We start from the raw sequence: 16,906 nt of genomic DNA, 5'->3' as shown, positions 1-16,906 counted from the left end.
CATATATATATATATACATATATATATATATGCGAATAGTTGGGAGAAGAAAGCGCGTCCGGTTCGTGTTTTGTCCTTTAACGTGTGTTGTTTTCTTCGGGATATCCGCGGTTTTAGAAGAAGAAAACATAGTGGATACTACATAGTGATCGCCGATGCATTCTTCCTGATTCCGAGGTGGACCAGCTAAAGATAAGAACGAGAAGGAACTACGAGATGACGTGATACGCCAATGGAAGAGGAATGCCGGCGTATTAACGCGGATCCGTTCCTCTTCCCTTGATAACGGAGGTCGTCGTCGAGTGTCACGGGATGCGACCCGGGCACCCCGGGACGTCTTCTGGACGGATTCGAAAGGCTGACGATCTCTCGACCAGGCTGATCTTCACGGTCACGACCGATTCATTTCTCTATATTTTTCGTAAGTAGAACGTAGAAATAGTTAGTGGCTTATAGGAATGATCCGACTTGTATGTTTTGCAATCCGGATTGGTTCGACATCGAAGTAATATTCCGTTGGAGAGTAACACTATTAAAGTTTTTATTTCATATGGCTATAAAGTGCTTGGATGTAACGGTACCAAAATCCGCTAGTAGATATCGAGATTTAGTTTGATAAGTAGGAATATTACTTTTTGATGTATTCATAAAAGTTTCAAGTTTTATTAAGTTCCTTAATATACCATTCACGATATGTACTCGATCCTATTCCCAACCTTTCGAGGAATACGTTTTTTCAGATCTGTTCTCGACGAGTCATTGAAAGCTTGAGGAAATTAATAAAAAAGATCCTCTCTCTCTTCAAAGAGAGATATAAATTTATGTAACACTAAGCACATTTAATAAATGTAAATATAAACTTAAAGTCAGTCTAAACAAGAATTAGAGAAACGATCTACTTAATCAAAGAATTCACGTTGTGATTGATAGCCATAAGATTGGCGAAAATTTCGTGACGCAATTAAGTATCGATCGATTTTGATGATTTCGTAAACGAAGTGACTGCCTGAAGAAATTACCGTTAAAACGATCGTGACCTCAATTTACTTTTACTGGATTCTGTATATCGGTCCGTATTTCTGCGACTATGCCGAAATAATTTGATTGAATTTGTTGCGTTTCAATCGGAATTAGTAATATAAAGATGTAAAAAGTTCATATTTTGCATTTATCGATTAAAAATTGAGATGCGTGTGATCACGCGAAGGACATCGATTGTTCTCCTTTTTCTTTCTCTCAGAGAAATCAGGAACTGTATGTACACGCATCGTACGTCCGTGCCGGTGCATAGAATTTCGTCGAATACCGTTCGCGGCCGCACGCTACAAATTATGAAAGTGTGTGAAAGCCTAGAGAAGAGCTAAATGCGGGGCTCGTTCAATCGGCGAATATCACATGAATGTACGCTTTAATGACCCAATTCAATCGATTTTAATGACGTCAATTGAAAAACGAGCGAAGGATTCAATTTCCGTTATCGACGAATAATGAGAACGCGATAAATTCATACATAGTATAAACCGGCATTTTAACATGTTAATCGACAGATTTTATAAAAAAAAAACGGCCTTGATATTTCTTTCACGAGTCATCGATAGCGAAGCAGGTTTTTATTCGTCACAATTTTTTTTTATTCTTGACATTATAATAGCTCTAACTTTGTAAACATTTTTGGGTTAATTCTGATTGTAAAAAGTTTGCAATCCGTCGTCAATCGAGTGATATCTAATTAGTCGTTACATTTTTTAATTATTTTTAATTTATGGAAGTTGAATAATTAATATTTAACTGTCGAAGGACAAGTGCGATCTTCGCATGTCGGATTGCTATTCTTATGCATAATTTGCGTTGGATGCGAACAAAGGAAATGGGTTACAAGTTGATAACAATAACATATTATGGTGCAACCTAGATATTATCTGTCAAGAAAATTATGATATAGCATCTGATGTCCGTAATAACTGATCGACGTCATCGCGATATAAAATAATGCTATCGTGACTCTTTATTATAATTGTTTATCGTCAGCGTATGGTCACTGTTAAATATTTTTTTGAACATTTGATGTTACGAGTATTAAAGAATTGCGATACACAAAATGCGAACATAGAAATATTTAGTATTCGTTAAATACAAAATGCTATAGACTTACATTCTTTCGTTCAAATAAATAAGTTGATAATTGCTTCGATTCTAAAAATAAATATTTTCTGCAAATTTCCAGTGTTATATTATTAAAATATTCTTAGAACACGGTTCTTAAATATAGATGTATAATCACACAAGCATGAAATTTTTTATAAATTCGTTTAATCAACATTTGTAAATTAAGAGGCTCCTTTTAAATAACTTTATTAATATGTTCTTAATATTTACTATGATGTAGTATGAAAGGTCACTGCCATCTTTTAATTCACGAAGGTTAACTAGTTTAAACAATATTAAGAAACTTTATTTTTAGACCGCATATGTGAGAATACAATCAATACTAGAAATTAAAGGCCTATAGCGATCGAAGCTGGATCTTTTAATGCTTAGAATAATTCAATCTTGAATTACTATATGTACTATATATGTACTTGCATATATACCATATTTGTAATCTTTTAAACTGCGCGTCGAATTGTTTTTCCGGATTATAAACATGTGGCGACTCGCCACTAGAGGTCCACGGGACTCACTCGGTTCGCGTGAGCACCGCAGCCACGCGAATTCCCTTTAAATAAAAACATCGTTCTGAATTCATTCCAGGCGTCTAAGGCAAGTCCCATACTACATCGCCTTACTGATGAGCCTAGTAGTGTGGGACTAAGACGAAACGCTGCGGCCGACCACAAAGCTTCGAGTCAGGCCTCTTTAGTGGACATCCACAAACGCAATTAAACTACTTTAACAATCGCGAATTAAATTGACAAGCAAGCTTAATAATTAGGTACCCAATCAGCAAGTACGTATATAGTATATATAGTAATTCAGATTGAATTATTTTAAGCATTAAAAGATCCAGTTTCGACCGTTGAAGATCTTTAATTTCTAGTATTAACTAGTTTAATTTACCAGGATTTATCAAAGATAAGTAATTACAATTAAAATTGTGTGTGTATTAGCTTCTTGAATAAGAGTGTATAGATGCGACGATCGATAAATGCTCGATATATCATAATCATCTATTACGTACTTGTTCTAATCATTTTCAAGAGATGATAACATGTAATCTTTACTTGTAGAGAAAATGACGTGTATAAAGACCAATATGCACGACTAAGCTTGACCCCCGGCTCTCGTCTTGGTAACGGTTGTACGATCCAAGTATCACAACCTGACATCCCCGATAAAGTCGGTCGTAGCGCAACAGGCGCGTCACGTAATATTGCACATATTGCATCTTCACGTACTAACATCATTTGACGTACCCACGAAGAGTAACATGACAGAATCTACAAAATATAAAGTTAAAAATTAATTTTTTATTTCTAAAACTATCAGCAGCAATATCATCTTGGAAAGTCCTCGTGTAGATGTCACGATTTATGGCAAATTTTATATTTGCTCGTCTTTTCTCATTTCTTAGAATTTGAAATTTATGTGAAATTTATATATACATGATTCAGATGATTTAAATATCGTTGGTAACGACGTTATATGAAAACCCAAATGTGTTTATACATCAGCAAAGTAAATAAAACTAAATATATTCGCGTGTGAAAGTAGCATTCTTGCCGGGAAAAGACAGTTGTCAAGAGATATTTTGAATCTCACTCGTGCAGTAAATAGGAAAAAAATGATCTCTCGATCACCGTCTGTCTCCGTCTAAGACTCGCGCCTTTCGTCGCAAACGATCGGATAAAAGCCGAGTGGCACCCATGTCGGTCGAATCAAGATTGCATCCACACGAGAGAAGGATCGTGTGCAGTTATCCCTCGACAAGATGATGACGTGCGTGCGGCCGGCAATTTAAAGTGCCATTTGCTTCCTGTGATAGGGAACAACGGCCTCGTTTCGACATTCAATGTATTGCCGTTAAGTATTTACGCTTTAATTGTCACGGTATAATACGAAAAATAATTTACTAAACTACGCGTTTATGCTGTATGAAATCGTATATTTGGCTAAAAGAAAAGGAAAAGAAAAAAAGGAACAAAAACGATACAAATTAAGAATAGTGAGTCTTATCGGAGCGTGACGTCCTTCAAGGTGTGCTGAAGGGGATCCTAAAAAGACGTCTGTTTTACCGATTAAGTAGGATTTAAACACAGACGATTTATGTGACACATCACTATCTCCTACTACATCAATATCTCACGCATACAATATTTATATATACTCCTTAAATCTGAATCAATAGATAATCACTGATATCAGTGTCAAATATGCCACTGGGTAATCAATGAATTAAATGTGAAATCCCTAACCTAGCTAATCTTTATTATGTGATCTAACTAACCTTGCTTTTAGTGCTTAAATTCGATGAACACGGCATTAAAAGATTGAAATTAATACGCTAATATCACAATATTTTAGTTATTAATGCTCAAATATTCTTCCTTTTTTAGTTGAACTTCACTGATTATCAGTGCCAAGTATGCCACTGGATAATTAGTGACTATCCACTGATTTAGATTTAGAGAGTAAATTTTCGTAGCGTTTTAATTGGACTTCTAAGTCCAATTTTAAGAACTCCACGTTGTTTCTTCGTGCAATCTACTAGTCTGTGGACTACTATTTCGTAAGTACAGATTGCACAACTTTTTATATCAAGCAAATGTTGTTACGACGTGACAGCTCCAGAGCGCTATATTGGACTAAGAAATGGTAAAGATCTCAATCAATGTCTATACTTTAATCTTGGAAAAGGATTTTTGAATCTGTAAAAGAGAAGAGAGTAATTGTCATACAAAATTAAGCGTTTAATCGGTAAAACAGACGTCTTTAGAATCCTCTTAAAGCGAATTTTACAAACTTTTAGAAATTGAAAAATAGAAATTTGGAAAATAAACACGTAAAAGTTAAAATACATGACACAGAAAATAAAAGAAGCAAAGCAAATAAATATGCATAAGGATATCAACGTAATTTGCTTTTTAAACTAATTTCTTAAAAGCACAATTGATTAAATGTTTTCTAGTTTTTTAAAAAATATTAATATAAATCTATTTTTTAAACTTTTTACTAAAGATAATATAATTCAATAGATAATGTAGAACATTCTATAAGTTGTCGAGCCATCACGTAATATAAGTCAACGATATTCGTTTCTATTTTGAATTGCTTGAAAAATGAAGGAAACCAGGAATAAATCAAGTCTACTATAGAGTAGAAGGATTTCAAATACAAGTTTTATGATCCCATTTGTACGTGTAAGCTTTAAATGCTGCAGAAACAGGATATTAAACTATTCACTTTCAAACTATATGTGTAATGACAAAATCAGGCATGCATGAGTATTCTTGCAGAATAATAAGTAAATTATTTTGCAAGTAATTATTGTTATCTGGTATTGAAATCTGGTACAGAATATGCATTTAAACTAAAAAAATATTAATATAACTAAAGTATATTATTATACTCATCTTGAGTATATTAATGTCATTCGAACATAACAGACAGTATATAGATATGCACGTTCAGTTGTCATGAAGCGATACCGGTTTACGTCATTGAAGTCGTTCGTGAAATAATTGATTCTGATTAAACTGAAGTACATATTTTTAGAATTCTGATATATATTTACTCCAGATTTGATTATATTCGACATTATTAATTATTTCGCAATGTGCGAAATAATTATTTCGATGCTAAATATATTATAGCATCATTGGTTTTTTCTTAAATTATTATTCGATTATACGAAATAACAGCGAATTTAGATATTGAATCATGCAGAGAACGGATATTTAGTCGAATGATTCTTTAACCGTTGCTATTACTGCTATTCCAATCACACGATGCAACGGATTCTGCGAAATTCATTGGTCCAAGCTGAACAACTGTACGTAAACCGTTCGCTTAAACTTCGCAGATATCGTAACTGTACGCGGGATAAGTGATACATAAATTCGCATGGAGAATTGGATCTAGCGAATCATAAATGCGCTTTTGAAATATTATATATAACTTTGATTTACTAACGTTGCTATGTACTGCGAGAGAAATTTTTTTTTTTAAACTTATCCTGGATAAATAATTATTATTAACGTATCAAATGAAAGTAATTATCTCATGATTACCAAGATAAATCACGTATTTTAAATTATAACTTTGATTTTAATTATGAATTGTTATTACGTCTTGCATAGACTTAAGATTAATACAATTTTAAGATAATAAATATTTAATATTAAAAAGAATAAAATGAGAAATAGTAGAGTTTTTGAAATATCTTAAAAAATAATTTGATGGTACGTATATTTTATTATTGTTATGTTATTTAATTAATTTTTTATTAGTACGTAAGATGTTAAATTTAATACTTTTGTAACATAATAAGTTTGAGAAACAAATGTATTATTAGCATCCTTCTTATTCTTAAATATCAATTATATAATTGGTACTATATTAAATTTAAAGAAATTATTATCAATTCGTGTGTGTGTGTGTGTGTGTGAATGTCGTGATATTCATTTATGCTGCGACAATACGTAAGTAATTATGAATATTGCGTCAATTAATTGACGTATTTAGTTATCTATTCATATCTGCTATTATACAAAGAAACACGTGATGCCATACTATGTCACCGTGTAAAACATACATATAATAAACGAGCCCCGGAATTGCGTGGCACCGACGAGAGCGTGCTGTATTGAATCAAAAGAGTTCCCGTTGTACTTTATTTGATATACGCGGCACATATGTGTGTGTTGTGTACCACCAATTGCAGACGATATTGCACGACAGAATGCTATCTCGCTCTCGAATCGCGAAGATCGACGATGGGACGAGACTGGTGAAATCGTCTGTTATAGAGCGTCCCCACCGTTCTATTCGCGCCACGATCTATCCTTCTCTAGATAAATTACCCCCCTTTTTTCTCTTTCCTTCTCCCCCTCACACAATTAGGGTTAATTAGCACGCGTAAGCGAGAAATCGCAATTGGAGCAGGCGAACGTACGAGCCAGCAGTAACAGCAGTAACAGCATCACTCGCTCTCTCTATTCGACTTTCCACAAAATCGTCCTCGCTGGACTGCACACATATGTCGTCATTCCTCCTGTCTTTCTCTCGAGCGAACATACTGAAACCGGTCTAATTTCGATGATTTCAATTCTCGGAGCTACGTGTATGGAAGAATGGAGCTTTGATATAAAATAGCGCAATAAAAGAGTTAAGGCAAGCGTCATTTATGATTCATGATATTAATTATCGCGCCGCGCCGCATGAAACAAACGTGAAGGGTAGTAGTTTTTTACTTTTTTCGAAAAAATAAATAAATGAATAATGAAATTCGTTCCATAAAATTTTCATTTTTTTTTTCAATATAGAAAGACAAATTAAAATTTTAACTGATGATCAATTTTTATCATTAATAAAAGTAATTATATCCCAGTATATTAAATCGTTTCTACATTTATCGAAGCCTGAACTCGTTGAAAGTATGCCAATTATTATTGAATCGCCTCGATATTCACCTTGTGGAATTTTAAAGCTATCAGCGGTTATATTGTCAATTTAAATAATATTGGCGATTTTGTGGGATAACTGGCGTAGGATAACTTCTTTAACACTCTCCATCTTTCGCTGTAATGGTTAGCAATGAAAGAAGAAATCGCGGAGGTTCAATGGAATTACATAAGACGGAGAATGCAGATGTATCTTGCACGAGCACGCGTAACGAGTTTTTACCTGATCCGTAGAAATATCTTAATGCTATAATAATGTCATTAAATGATATGATACTTTTAGAATATTATACGTTTTATAAAAATTTTGAAAATTAGCCATTACCATGTCGTGTTATGACGACCGTGAAAATATCAGCCGGCTGATTTGGCTGCGCCAAATGATTAATATCCGAATGAATTAAATCCGGCGAATTAATATTTTTTGCAGAAATCATGGAATCGTTTAGATTGGTAGAATCATCATTATATAGCCACGTGGTACAGCCATTATGACTCAGCTATCATATATCTTATATATGCAACAAATAATATATCAACGACTGACGCAAGCGAATAGAGGATTATCGAGCTGATGTACATATGCGAGAGATTTTATTGTGTAGAAAACTTTTATACACTCACAGGATAAACGCATTTTGTTCCAATGAAGGCAAGAGTTCGCGGTTATGTTTTTCGATCGAGGACCTTGGGATCTAATCATGATTACGACAAGGATGCATATTTATCTACTTAGTGACGTTGCGATTATATTAACGCGTGATTAAACGCATGAAAGAATTATTTCCAATAGAATCTTATCGGCAATCTCGAGTTCGCGCGCGGATAGGTCGTAACGGATGCGATAGAAAAATAGGCTGCTATTATTTACTCTTTGCATTTTCCATAAGTATGCCGCTTTAACTTTGTTCATCTAATGAAAGCTGTATTAAAAAGATTTAGTAAAGAGATTTTGTGTTATTGAAGTCATTAAAGATAACATTAAAGTGAAAGTTAATTATCACGGTTATAATATAGGGTAATATTGTTAATTTTATCTCACATATCAATGTCTTTTCACGTTTCAGAAAAAATGAGCATTACTATTAGCAATAAAGAGATTAGAGATAAGAAATAATGTTGCTATCTTTAATCTTAAAGAATTTCTCTCAAAGAGCAAGAAATTCTCTCCCGCTTAGGACAAAGAGCAATATTTGTTAATTTTTTCGTCGAATCGGAGATTCCCAAGAAAAAGTGAGTCAAACTTTGCTCACAATTTCGGTTTATTAACCTGCTTTCTCTTAAATATTAGCCGTGTCGTCGTTTATAAGTTCTGTTGCGTTGATCGTAAATGAATGTACCGTCAAATCTCTTCCAGCTCCAACTTGTGTGTGATTTAACATTAACTTATTTTGTCTCTTATTGCAATCATCGATACTTTTTATAACACAAATGTAACGGTTTTTGTTTTATTCGATTATTAAGAAAATAATTGATCTATTTAGCATTATCCGTAATTTTGAAGTGAATTAAATATGTTAATAGAAAATATATTAAATATATTCAAACGTATGTAAAAATTGGAAACGTTTGAATATACCTTTTTTATTAAATTATTATGATTTTAAATTTGACGATGACAAGAATGCCGTATAAATTAAAACATAGGAAACAATGTAATTATGAAAATCAATTTTGTCAAATCTTGAGATCAATAAAAGTCTGAAAAGTAGAATAGCTTATTCAAATGTTAGTGGAAGAGTTTCGGCCTATTTATATGAAAAAAATTTCAGAAAATATTTAAATTTCTCTTTTGATAAACACAGACTCAATGTAATGGAAGGGTTGTATTGAACGGTGACGATTGAGTCGATATAAACGCGTTCGTTCCGCGCAATTTACGTTCTGGCTGGTCGATCTGCTGTTGTGCGGGATTGCTAATTCCAAACGGGACGATAAGAACGGACCTGAATTAAACGGGAACGAGGTGGCATCGCGCTCGCACGTACACAAGTTACACTTTCGCATTGCAATTGCAACGTCGTTTATCGAACTTAGGGCGTGACGGTAGATTAAATAAATAAATAGTTGATTAGTGATTCCTTGAATATGGATAATTGCTTAATTTAAGAAGTCAAATATTATATTGCCATCGAAAAATTATCAAGCGAAAATCGTGCAAAAAGTGCATAAATTTGGTGATTAGATATATATATATATATATATATATGTACTACGATTAAAGTCTTTCGATATATGCATTTAATCGCCGGTTCAATTATATTTGCAATGTAACATCGCAACATTATTGATTACATGAAAAAATTGACTATATTATGTATATTTTATTGAAGTTATCTTCTGATCCCTTCTAGCAACGTCTTGTATTATAAAAATTTGAATTAATGATTTTTTTCGGGGACTTAATTATATGTCGTAAGATCAGTGTCAAATCTTGTGTGCATCTATAATTATTATCACTTTAGTTTTTTTCATACTGTAAGTAACTTCAATATGTAGTCTATAAAATTATTTATTTGTAATAAATAAAAATATTTTAATTTAATGATTATTTTAATTAAAAGTCCTTTAAAATGTATTCTTTTTATAATATATTTTTTATCAATATTTTTTCACTAAAAAAGAAAGAGAAATTGATTTTTGTATACTTTTTCTTCTAAACATCTTCGTATATTAATAGAATTTTAATTAATATGTGGACAGGATAGAGGATTATCAGGATAAAATTATTATTCTATTAAATACCGTCGTTAGATTAAAAATTTCGTAGGTATAAAAAATATGATAAATATATATAGACCCATATACAATAAAGCAAACGTGACAGAGGTAGTCTTCATAGAAAATCCTAGGTTGCGGTCAAACTTGATCCTGAGAGTCCGCCATCATCGCCTAGGTTTAGAAGGAAAGGAAAGGAAGAGACTAGGGAGAGACGAAGAGAAGCATCGTCGGGCAAAAGACCCGAGGTAGTCAGGAAGGGAGGAGGTTAGTTGAAGCGAAGTGCAAAAGGTGAAAAACAGTTTGCCATCAGCATAACCGGTTCCACGTATCTCCGGCGAGCGGGTCTCGCGCTCCTTCTCTCTCTCGTTTTCTTTTGCTCTCCTGAGACTCGCCCGGTCCGGCCAACGGGGTTTCGCCCGACAGGGTCGCTCGCTTTCTTGATGATAGTCGAGTACTGGTTACCAGTAGCGGGTGTCCTTATACAGTTAAAGACATTATCTCGTCTCTTGCCCCAAATTCTGTCAACTAGTCATGGATTACTTTGTAACTTTCGTATCGTTTACTTGCGGATAAATCATTTGCCTTATTTCTTCTTCTTAAAAAGAATGATTTCCCAACGTTCCAACTAAAACAGTATTGTGATTTAATAAATAAGAATCTCTGGATTTTAATTTGGATTGTCATTTATTGAGTTTACCCTTTTATAGACATATTTTGAATTTATTTCCGATAATCTTTAAATTATATTCACAGAGAGTTATTTTAAAAATCGAAAATATAAACTGAAACTTGTTAAATTTTTGTTAATTTTTAGTGAAATTAATTGCTTGTGAATAAATCTTTATCAATATCTCCAAGATTTTAACAAGAGTAGAAAAAATAAGTTTCGATCGAATAATAAAGCAATCAGCATAAAAGAGAGTCTCTGTCATTCGCATTAATCGATCGTTTTTACAATTCAATCGAACACTTTGTGGACAACAAGCTTTGCTGTTTCAGATTCGGTCTTCAGAGGAAGAGGACACAGTTAAATTCACAGAGAAAGATACGGAGATTCGACAATCCAGTATCGTCCAGGTGTTGATTAGAAAGACATCTCGGAAAAATCAACAGGATGTCAACGAGACAGAGTTGTGGCGGCAGTTCATCAAAATGCGCGAAGCGTGCCTTCGTCTTCGTGTTTGCCTGGGGACTGCTGATGATCGCGGCGGTACAGTTTCGTCACTTGGAAAACAGAGTTTTGCGTCAGGACAGTGGTCCCACGGCAGAGGACGGCATCAGTAACCTGGTGGAGGTCGGTAACATCAACAACGATCGAGGTGCGAACCGAGATTCTTCAGGGAGCTTGAGTCTATCCCGAATTCTCTTGGAAAGATCATCACTGAGCGATTTCACCAACGTTGGCGGCGGTAACGGCGCTCTGTTGACCACTCTAACTACTCTTAAAAACCATTTGGAAGCGACGATAAATCCGCTCGAGCTGGAACCGTTGCTAGATAAAAGACCTGCCAAGACTGAACAGCAATTGATCGAGGAGATCGCCGAAAGAATACCGAGTTTACCACTGAGCGATTGGTCCAAAAATAGCAAACTAACAAAACGGAGCAATGAGAGCTGCGCTAAATACCCACAGATCTACGATTTAGAATTCAATAATGTCTATTGGCAAACGCTACGAACTAATAATGGCACGTTTCAGTTTTTCGGTGCGTTTTACGACAATCGGAAATTATCCAAGATTGGGCCGGCAATAAGAATCGTTGGCATGATCGATCGGATTGAACCAATCGTGAAGACGTATTGTCAATTATGGTACGAAGGCGAGAATGAGCCCAAGATTGTCGAGACGCTCGAATACAAGTATATATGGTATCCTAAATGGGGCAATTACAAGCAGGGCATTTATCAGCCATACGTGATAGCATGTAGGGTGCCACCACAAGCGCACGGTAAGCCACCGTCGTCCGTCTCCATAGTGGAGAAGCGTTGCGACACGGCCACCAACCATCTCCGCGTAATTTACAACAAGCCCGAACGTAAAAAGGACTTTGCAGTGTGCGTAAAGGGTCTGGACTTTCTGCATGAGGATCTGTCGGTTCGACTGGTTGAATGGATCGAGCTGATCAACCTGTTGGGTGCTGACAAAATCTACTTTTACGAACTGCAGGTGCACCCGAACGTTACCAAGGTGCTGCGGCATTATCAGCGTCAGGGTATAGTACATGTGACCCCATTGACTTTGCCGGGCGGACAGCCTAATGTGCCCGCCTTCCAGCACATGTATCTCACGAAGAAAACCAATCACAAGCGGCAGAATGAACTAATACCTTACAACGATTGTTTGTATAAGCATATGTATGAGTATGAGTATATCGCACTGTTGGACGTCGACGAAGTGATTATGCCCGTGAAGGACGCGACCTGGCAAGAGCTGATGCGCCGGGTATTGCCCAAGGCCCTACAAATACGGAACGAGACCCGTGCCTCGTACAACGTCAGAAACGTCTACTTCCTCGACGACCTACTGCACTCTCATGGTTACTTCAAGGACATACCCAAGTAAGTAAGGTTTCCACTTTCACGCCGCGCACAAATCGACCGTCCGTGAAGGGAATGCGAAGGTGGATGGTACTCGCAAGTAGGTACTCGTCGGTAATCGAAGTCACGAATTTGTTTTTACAATAAATTAACAAAAATTATAATTTTGAAGGAGAAATAGAAAGTTTGATAACTAAATGAATTTGTTTGTTGAGGAACAATTTACGTATAATATGATTCTTATATATATACATACAATTATATTATTATAATGTTTTTCCCTTATATTTTTTTGTAGCGATGCAAATTTTAAAATATTTAATTCGTACTGCGAAATAGATATATGTTCATATCTTCATTTTAATTTTAATAAAGTGATCGAAAAAATTAACCGTGTAGCATATAAAAAACTTTGATCGTCATAGTTTTGCTTTAAGAAAATAATATTTCTAAATTATTAAGTTTTTGAAATGGAATTTATAGTTAATTCTGAAAATCTGCTTTTACCATCTTTTCCAAGAAATTCTAACTCGCGTGAAATGAAGAAATGTATTCTTGATTTTAACATTTTTCTCATAGGTATATGCACATGCTTCAACACGTGTACCGCTCGAAGAACTTTACGAAACCAAATCAATACATCAAGTGCTTCCATAATCCAGAACGAGTAGTCACTCTGCACAACCATTTTCCCCTGGCATGTCTGGGTGCTGGATGCACCAGTTATCCCATCGAGACCGAGGATGCGCAACTACAGCATTATCGCGCCGATTGCGTGCGATCGTTAAAGAAAACATGCGTGGAATATCGGGAGAACAGTGTGGTAGACACGACGATATGGCGTTACAGGGATAAGCTGATCAACAGAGTCACCGACACTCTGAAAACTCTCGGCTTCTTCGGGTCGAGATAGCGTCAGAGATTGATCTCCCTCCTTTTTTTTTATTTTCGTTTCTCTCTCTCTCGTGAAGATTTGATCGGTTGAGAAGCGATGAATCTATCAGCGGGAGGTAATTGCTGGTGGGACTTGATCAGAGATTTAATTGAACAGATAATAGGGATTGGTGTAACCGATAGAGTTGATTCATTTCTAGTGACAGCGTAATATCGTGTCTTTTATTTTTATGTGTTGTTGCGTGCGTGAGAAGAGCGTGGATCGATAACCTTTGTCTGATGATAGTGTTGTCAGTATATATATAAGTACATAGTCGTGTCTTGAGTGACAAAATTCTCAGCCTTATTAAATAAGGTTATCAATCAAGAACATTATTGAGATCGAAACAATTGATCGTTTGTGTGTTGAGAATTAATTTAATATAGAATTCATTATATCGCCTAAAGTAAAGTAGCGTATATAAAAAACGGGATTTAATTTTTTAAGTTTTTTAAGCACGCACAGTTCTTTATCAAAGTTGATTCAATTCTAATAAAAAAAATTATCGAACAAATCCATATTCCAAAGCTTAGCTGAATAAAGTCGCAAGCAATTTATGATGGGAAATTACTATAGTCAATTTATGCCAGTCCCATTAACACGATAATTTTCAGGCATCCGTTAGCCCGCGAAATGAAAATTACCTCTAGGCTGAGCGTAATTGCAGTTTGATTCGTATCGACAACGATACACAAATTTTTGATTCGAATGGCAAATTGAGTGACCGGATTACATTCATAAGAAAACTGCAGTATTCTTTTTCTTCCTTTTTTGTAAATAATTTCTCTCATATAAGTTTTACATATGCTCAATATGAAATATCAGTTTGCGATTGATCGATAGCCATAGTGAATAAGTGCAATGTATCTATTAATAAACGGATTACATTTGGATACAATATACGGATTGCACGTAACATTAAATTTAATAAAAGTTAACGTAGACTTTTTAAAAGTTGCGTTTAATAAAGAGTATAAAGAAATTATATAAAAGAAAAATAAAGGCGCGAAATTATTAATTACGTTATTAGGTGCGTTATGCCGAAAATATATTTAGACAATTACAATAAAATATATAAAATTTTTTTTTAATGTCTAATCTAAACATTAAGAATATTTGTTTTGGAATGGTACTAAAAGGTATTGACATACCATTCCAACGACTGAAATGCTGTGAGGTGTATAAGCATCGATATTGTAAAGACTACTTTTGATTTAACCAGTTTTCCGAAATCACGAAGCAGTTTGATTTTCGTAGATTTTTAGTACAAAAATCAAAGTAGAACTATTTTAATTTTTATCGCACTTGATAAGTAAGAAAATGAATAAAGAAAATATTATCGTCAGCATGGTACAAACTGCGTTAGGGGATCGCACTATATATCAGCGTTATTGTGCCATTTTAACTTTATTGTTCATTAGACATAAAACAAGGATAAAATGACACAATAGCGCTAATAGCTCCTCGTACATAATCATAGTTCTATGTTTATTTTAATTTTGATTGGTATTAGAATATTAAAACAATTCAAAATATATTTTAAATATTGATGATATTTTATTGATGATAAATATCAGCCTTTATTAATGAGAATATGAGAAAATATGATCCCCCCTTTTATCTCTTTTAATTGTTTATAACCGCTTCGTGATTTTGGAAATCTTTCTTTCTTATGATGAACCTCGATCGCTTTCTGCACGATAAAAATCGATTGTTATTTACTACTTGATATAAACGTCGTTTGTAAACGTAAGAGGGCGATTCATGTGTCATCATGAGATATATCGATATAAAGGGACCATTGTAGATACGAGTCAATAAAAGTCAGAAAAATCGATTCGCATGACGTCATTGGTCTATACGCGAGAATAAAATAATATTGTATTTTTGAAATTTGAAAACTGTGGGCTGTTTTTCAAGCTGAAATATTGACAGACAAAATGGTATTTTTTATTTTCTCTTATTTAATTAAATACTGTTTTTATTTATGCGTATTTAATATAATATGTAATATTAAATAATGTGTAAAAATTATTATATTATTATACAACAATATGTTTCACGCCCATGCCCACAAATAGCTTTTAGTTAATGTTGAACATAAATGACTCAGAATGAAAAAAGATAATATTAAAATAAAATGACATCAATTATTTAAAAAGAGAATTGTTCTTTAAACTAGAGGAAAGTCGCCGATACTGACTTAGGTCTTCTAAAGTGACATCCTTTTATTTCTCAGAAACTATTGCACGTTATTAATAATAAAATCATGATCTGTTTAGCTAATTAAAGAAGTACAAACTCATAATTCATATATTTGTGACTTATTTCTATACCAAATCAGCTAAAAACCAATTCTATGAATCCGAAAAGAAAATTCTTACGGTGTTCTTTTGCAAATTGCGTAATTAAAGTAATAGTGACTGTATTATTGATAATATTATGTCATTTTTAATATTTATAGTTCCATAAATTAGTTTTCTTTACAGAGAGAATAGGATATATCTTTATTTATAAAATATGAATGTTGGTATTATTGCCTATTATGTCAGTTTTGGAGCCCATTTTGTCAGAAGCTCATTTTTGCATAACTTACGAAAAACTTAATTATTGCAAAATTGCAAACAGTATTACAAAAATTGCTTATACTGTTAGATAGAAGACACTTTTTACTTTGTATTTACGTTTTTGAAGTTGTAGTTTTACCTTTTCTTTAAGAAATATTGTCTAAAAACAAAGTGGTATGTCGGTATCGGTGACCTTCCTCTACTGAACTGATAAGACAAACAGTGAATTTCTTGCGTAGCCAATTAATAATAATTATGGCGTTTTACACGATAAAAATTTTTTGTTTGTTGCAATAATCCTTTAATATTTGTCTTCAAGATATCTGTTTGTAAGATAATAAATTATTGCAAGAAGATATAAACATATCTTTTTCTTATCCTGTATTTATTATTATTTTTTACTAGTATAAGTCTATGTAAATTTTTGTCTAGGCGGATCGCATATAACGATATATAATTTTGGAATGTGTTCGCTTTAGCTTGTAGCGAATGGCATTAGTGTCATTTGAAATGCCCGTTGTCTTATC

General features: G+C 33.9%; 1 protein-coding gene across 1 annotated transcript; it reads left to right on the top strand.

Moving 5' to 3' along the window:
* The first annotated feature begins 7 nt into the window (after positions 1-7).
* LOC108768943 (uncharacterized) lies at positions 8-15,744 on the top strand. Its single transcript, XM_018519657.1, has 3 exons — positions 8-421; positions 11,340-12,899; positions 13,458-15,744. The coding sequence occupies exons 2-3, from the start codon at positions 11,455-11,457 to the stop codon at positions 13,789-13,791; spliced, it is 1,779 nt and encodes a 592-aa protein (XP_018375159.1). The 5' UTR covers positions 8-421; positions 11,340-11,454; the 3' UTR covers positions 13,792-15,744.
* Positions 15,745-16,906: the final 1,162 nt, after the last annotated feature.

Source organism: Trachymyrmex cornetzi, unplaced genomic scaffold (genome assembly GCF_001594075.2).
Source record: "Trachymyrmex cornetzi isolate Tcor2-1 unplaced genomic scaffold, Tcor1.1 scaffold83, whole genome shotgun sequence".
Classification (NCBI taxonomy): Eukaryota; Metazoa; Arthropoda; class Insecta; order Hymenoptera; family Formicidae; genus Trachymyrmex; species Trachymyrmex cornetzi.
This window is presented reverse-complemented; position numbering and strand designations above follow the sequence as displayed.

Coding starts and splice junctions, on each gene's coding strand:
- LOC108768943 (XM_018519657.1), top strand. CDS start 11,455: ATGTCAACGAGACAGAGTTGTGGCGGCAGTTCATCAAAATGCGCGAAG. Junction 12,900..13,457: donor TACTTCAAGGACATACCCAA/GTAAGTAAGGTT, acceptor TTTTTCTCATAG/GTATATGCACATGCTTCAAC.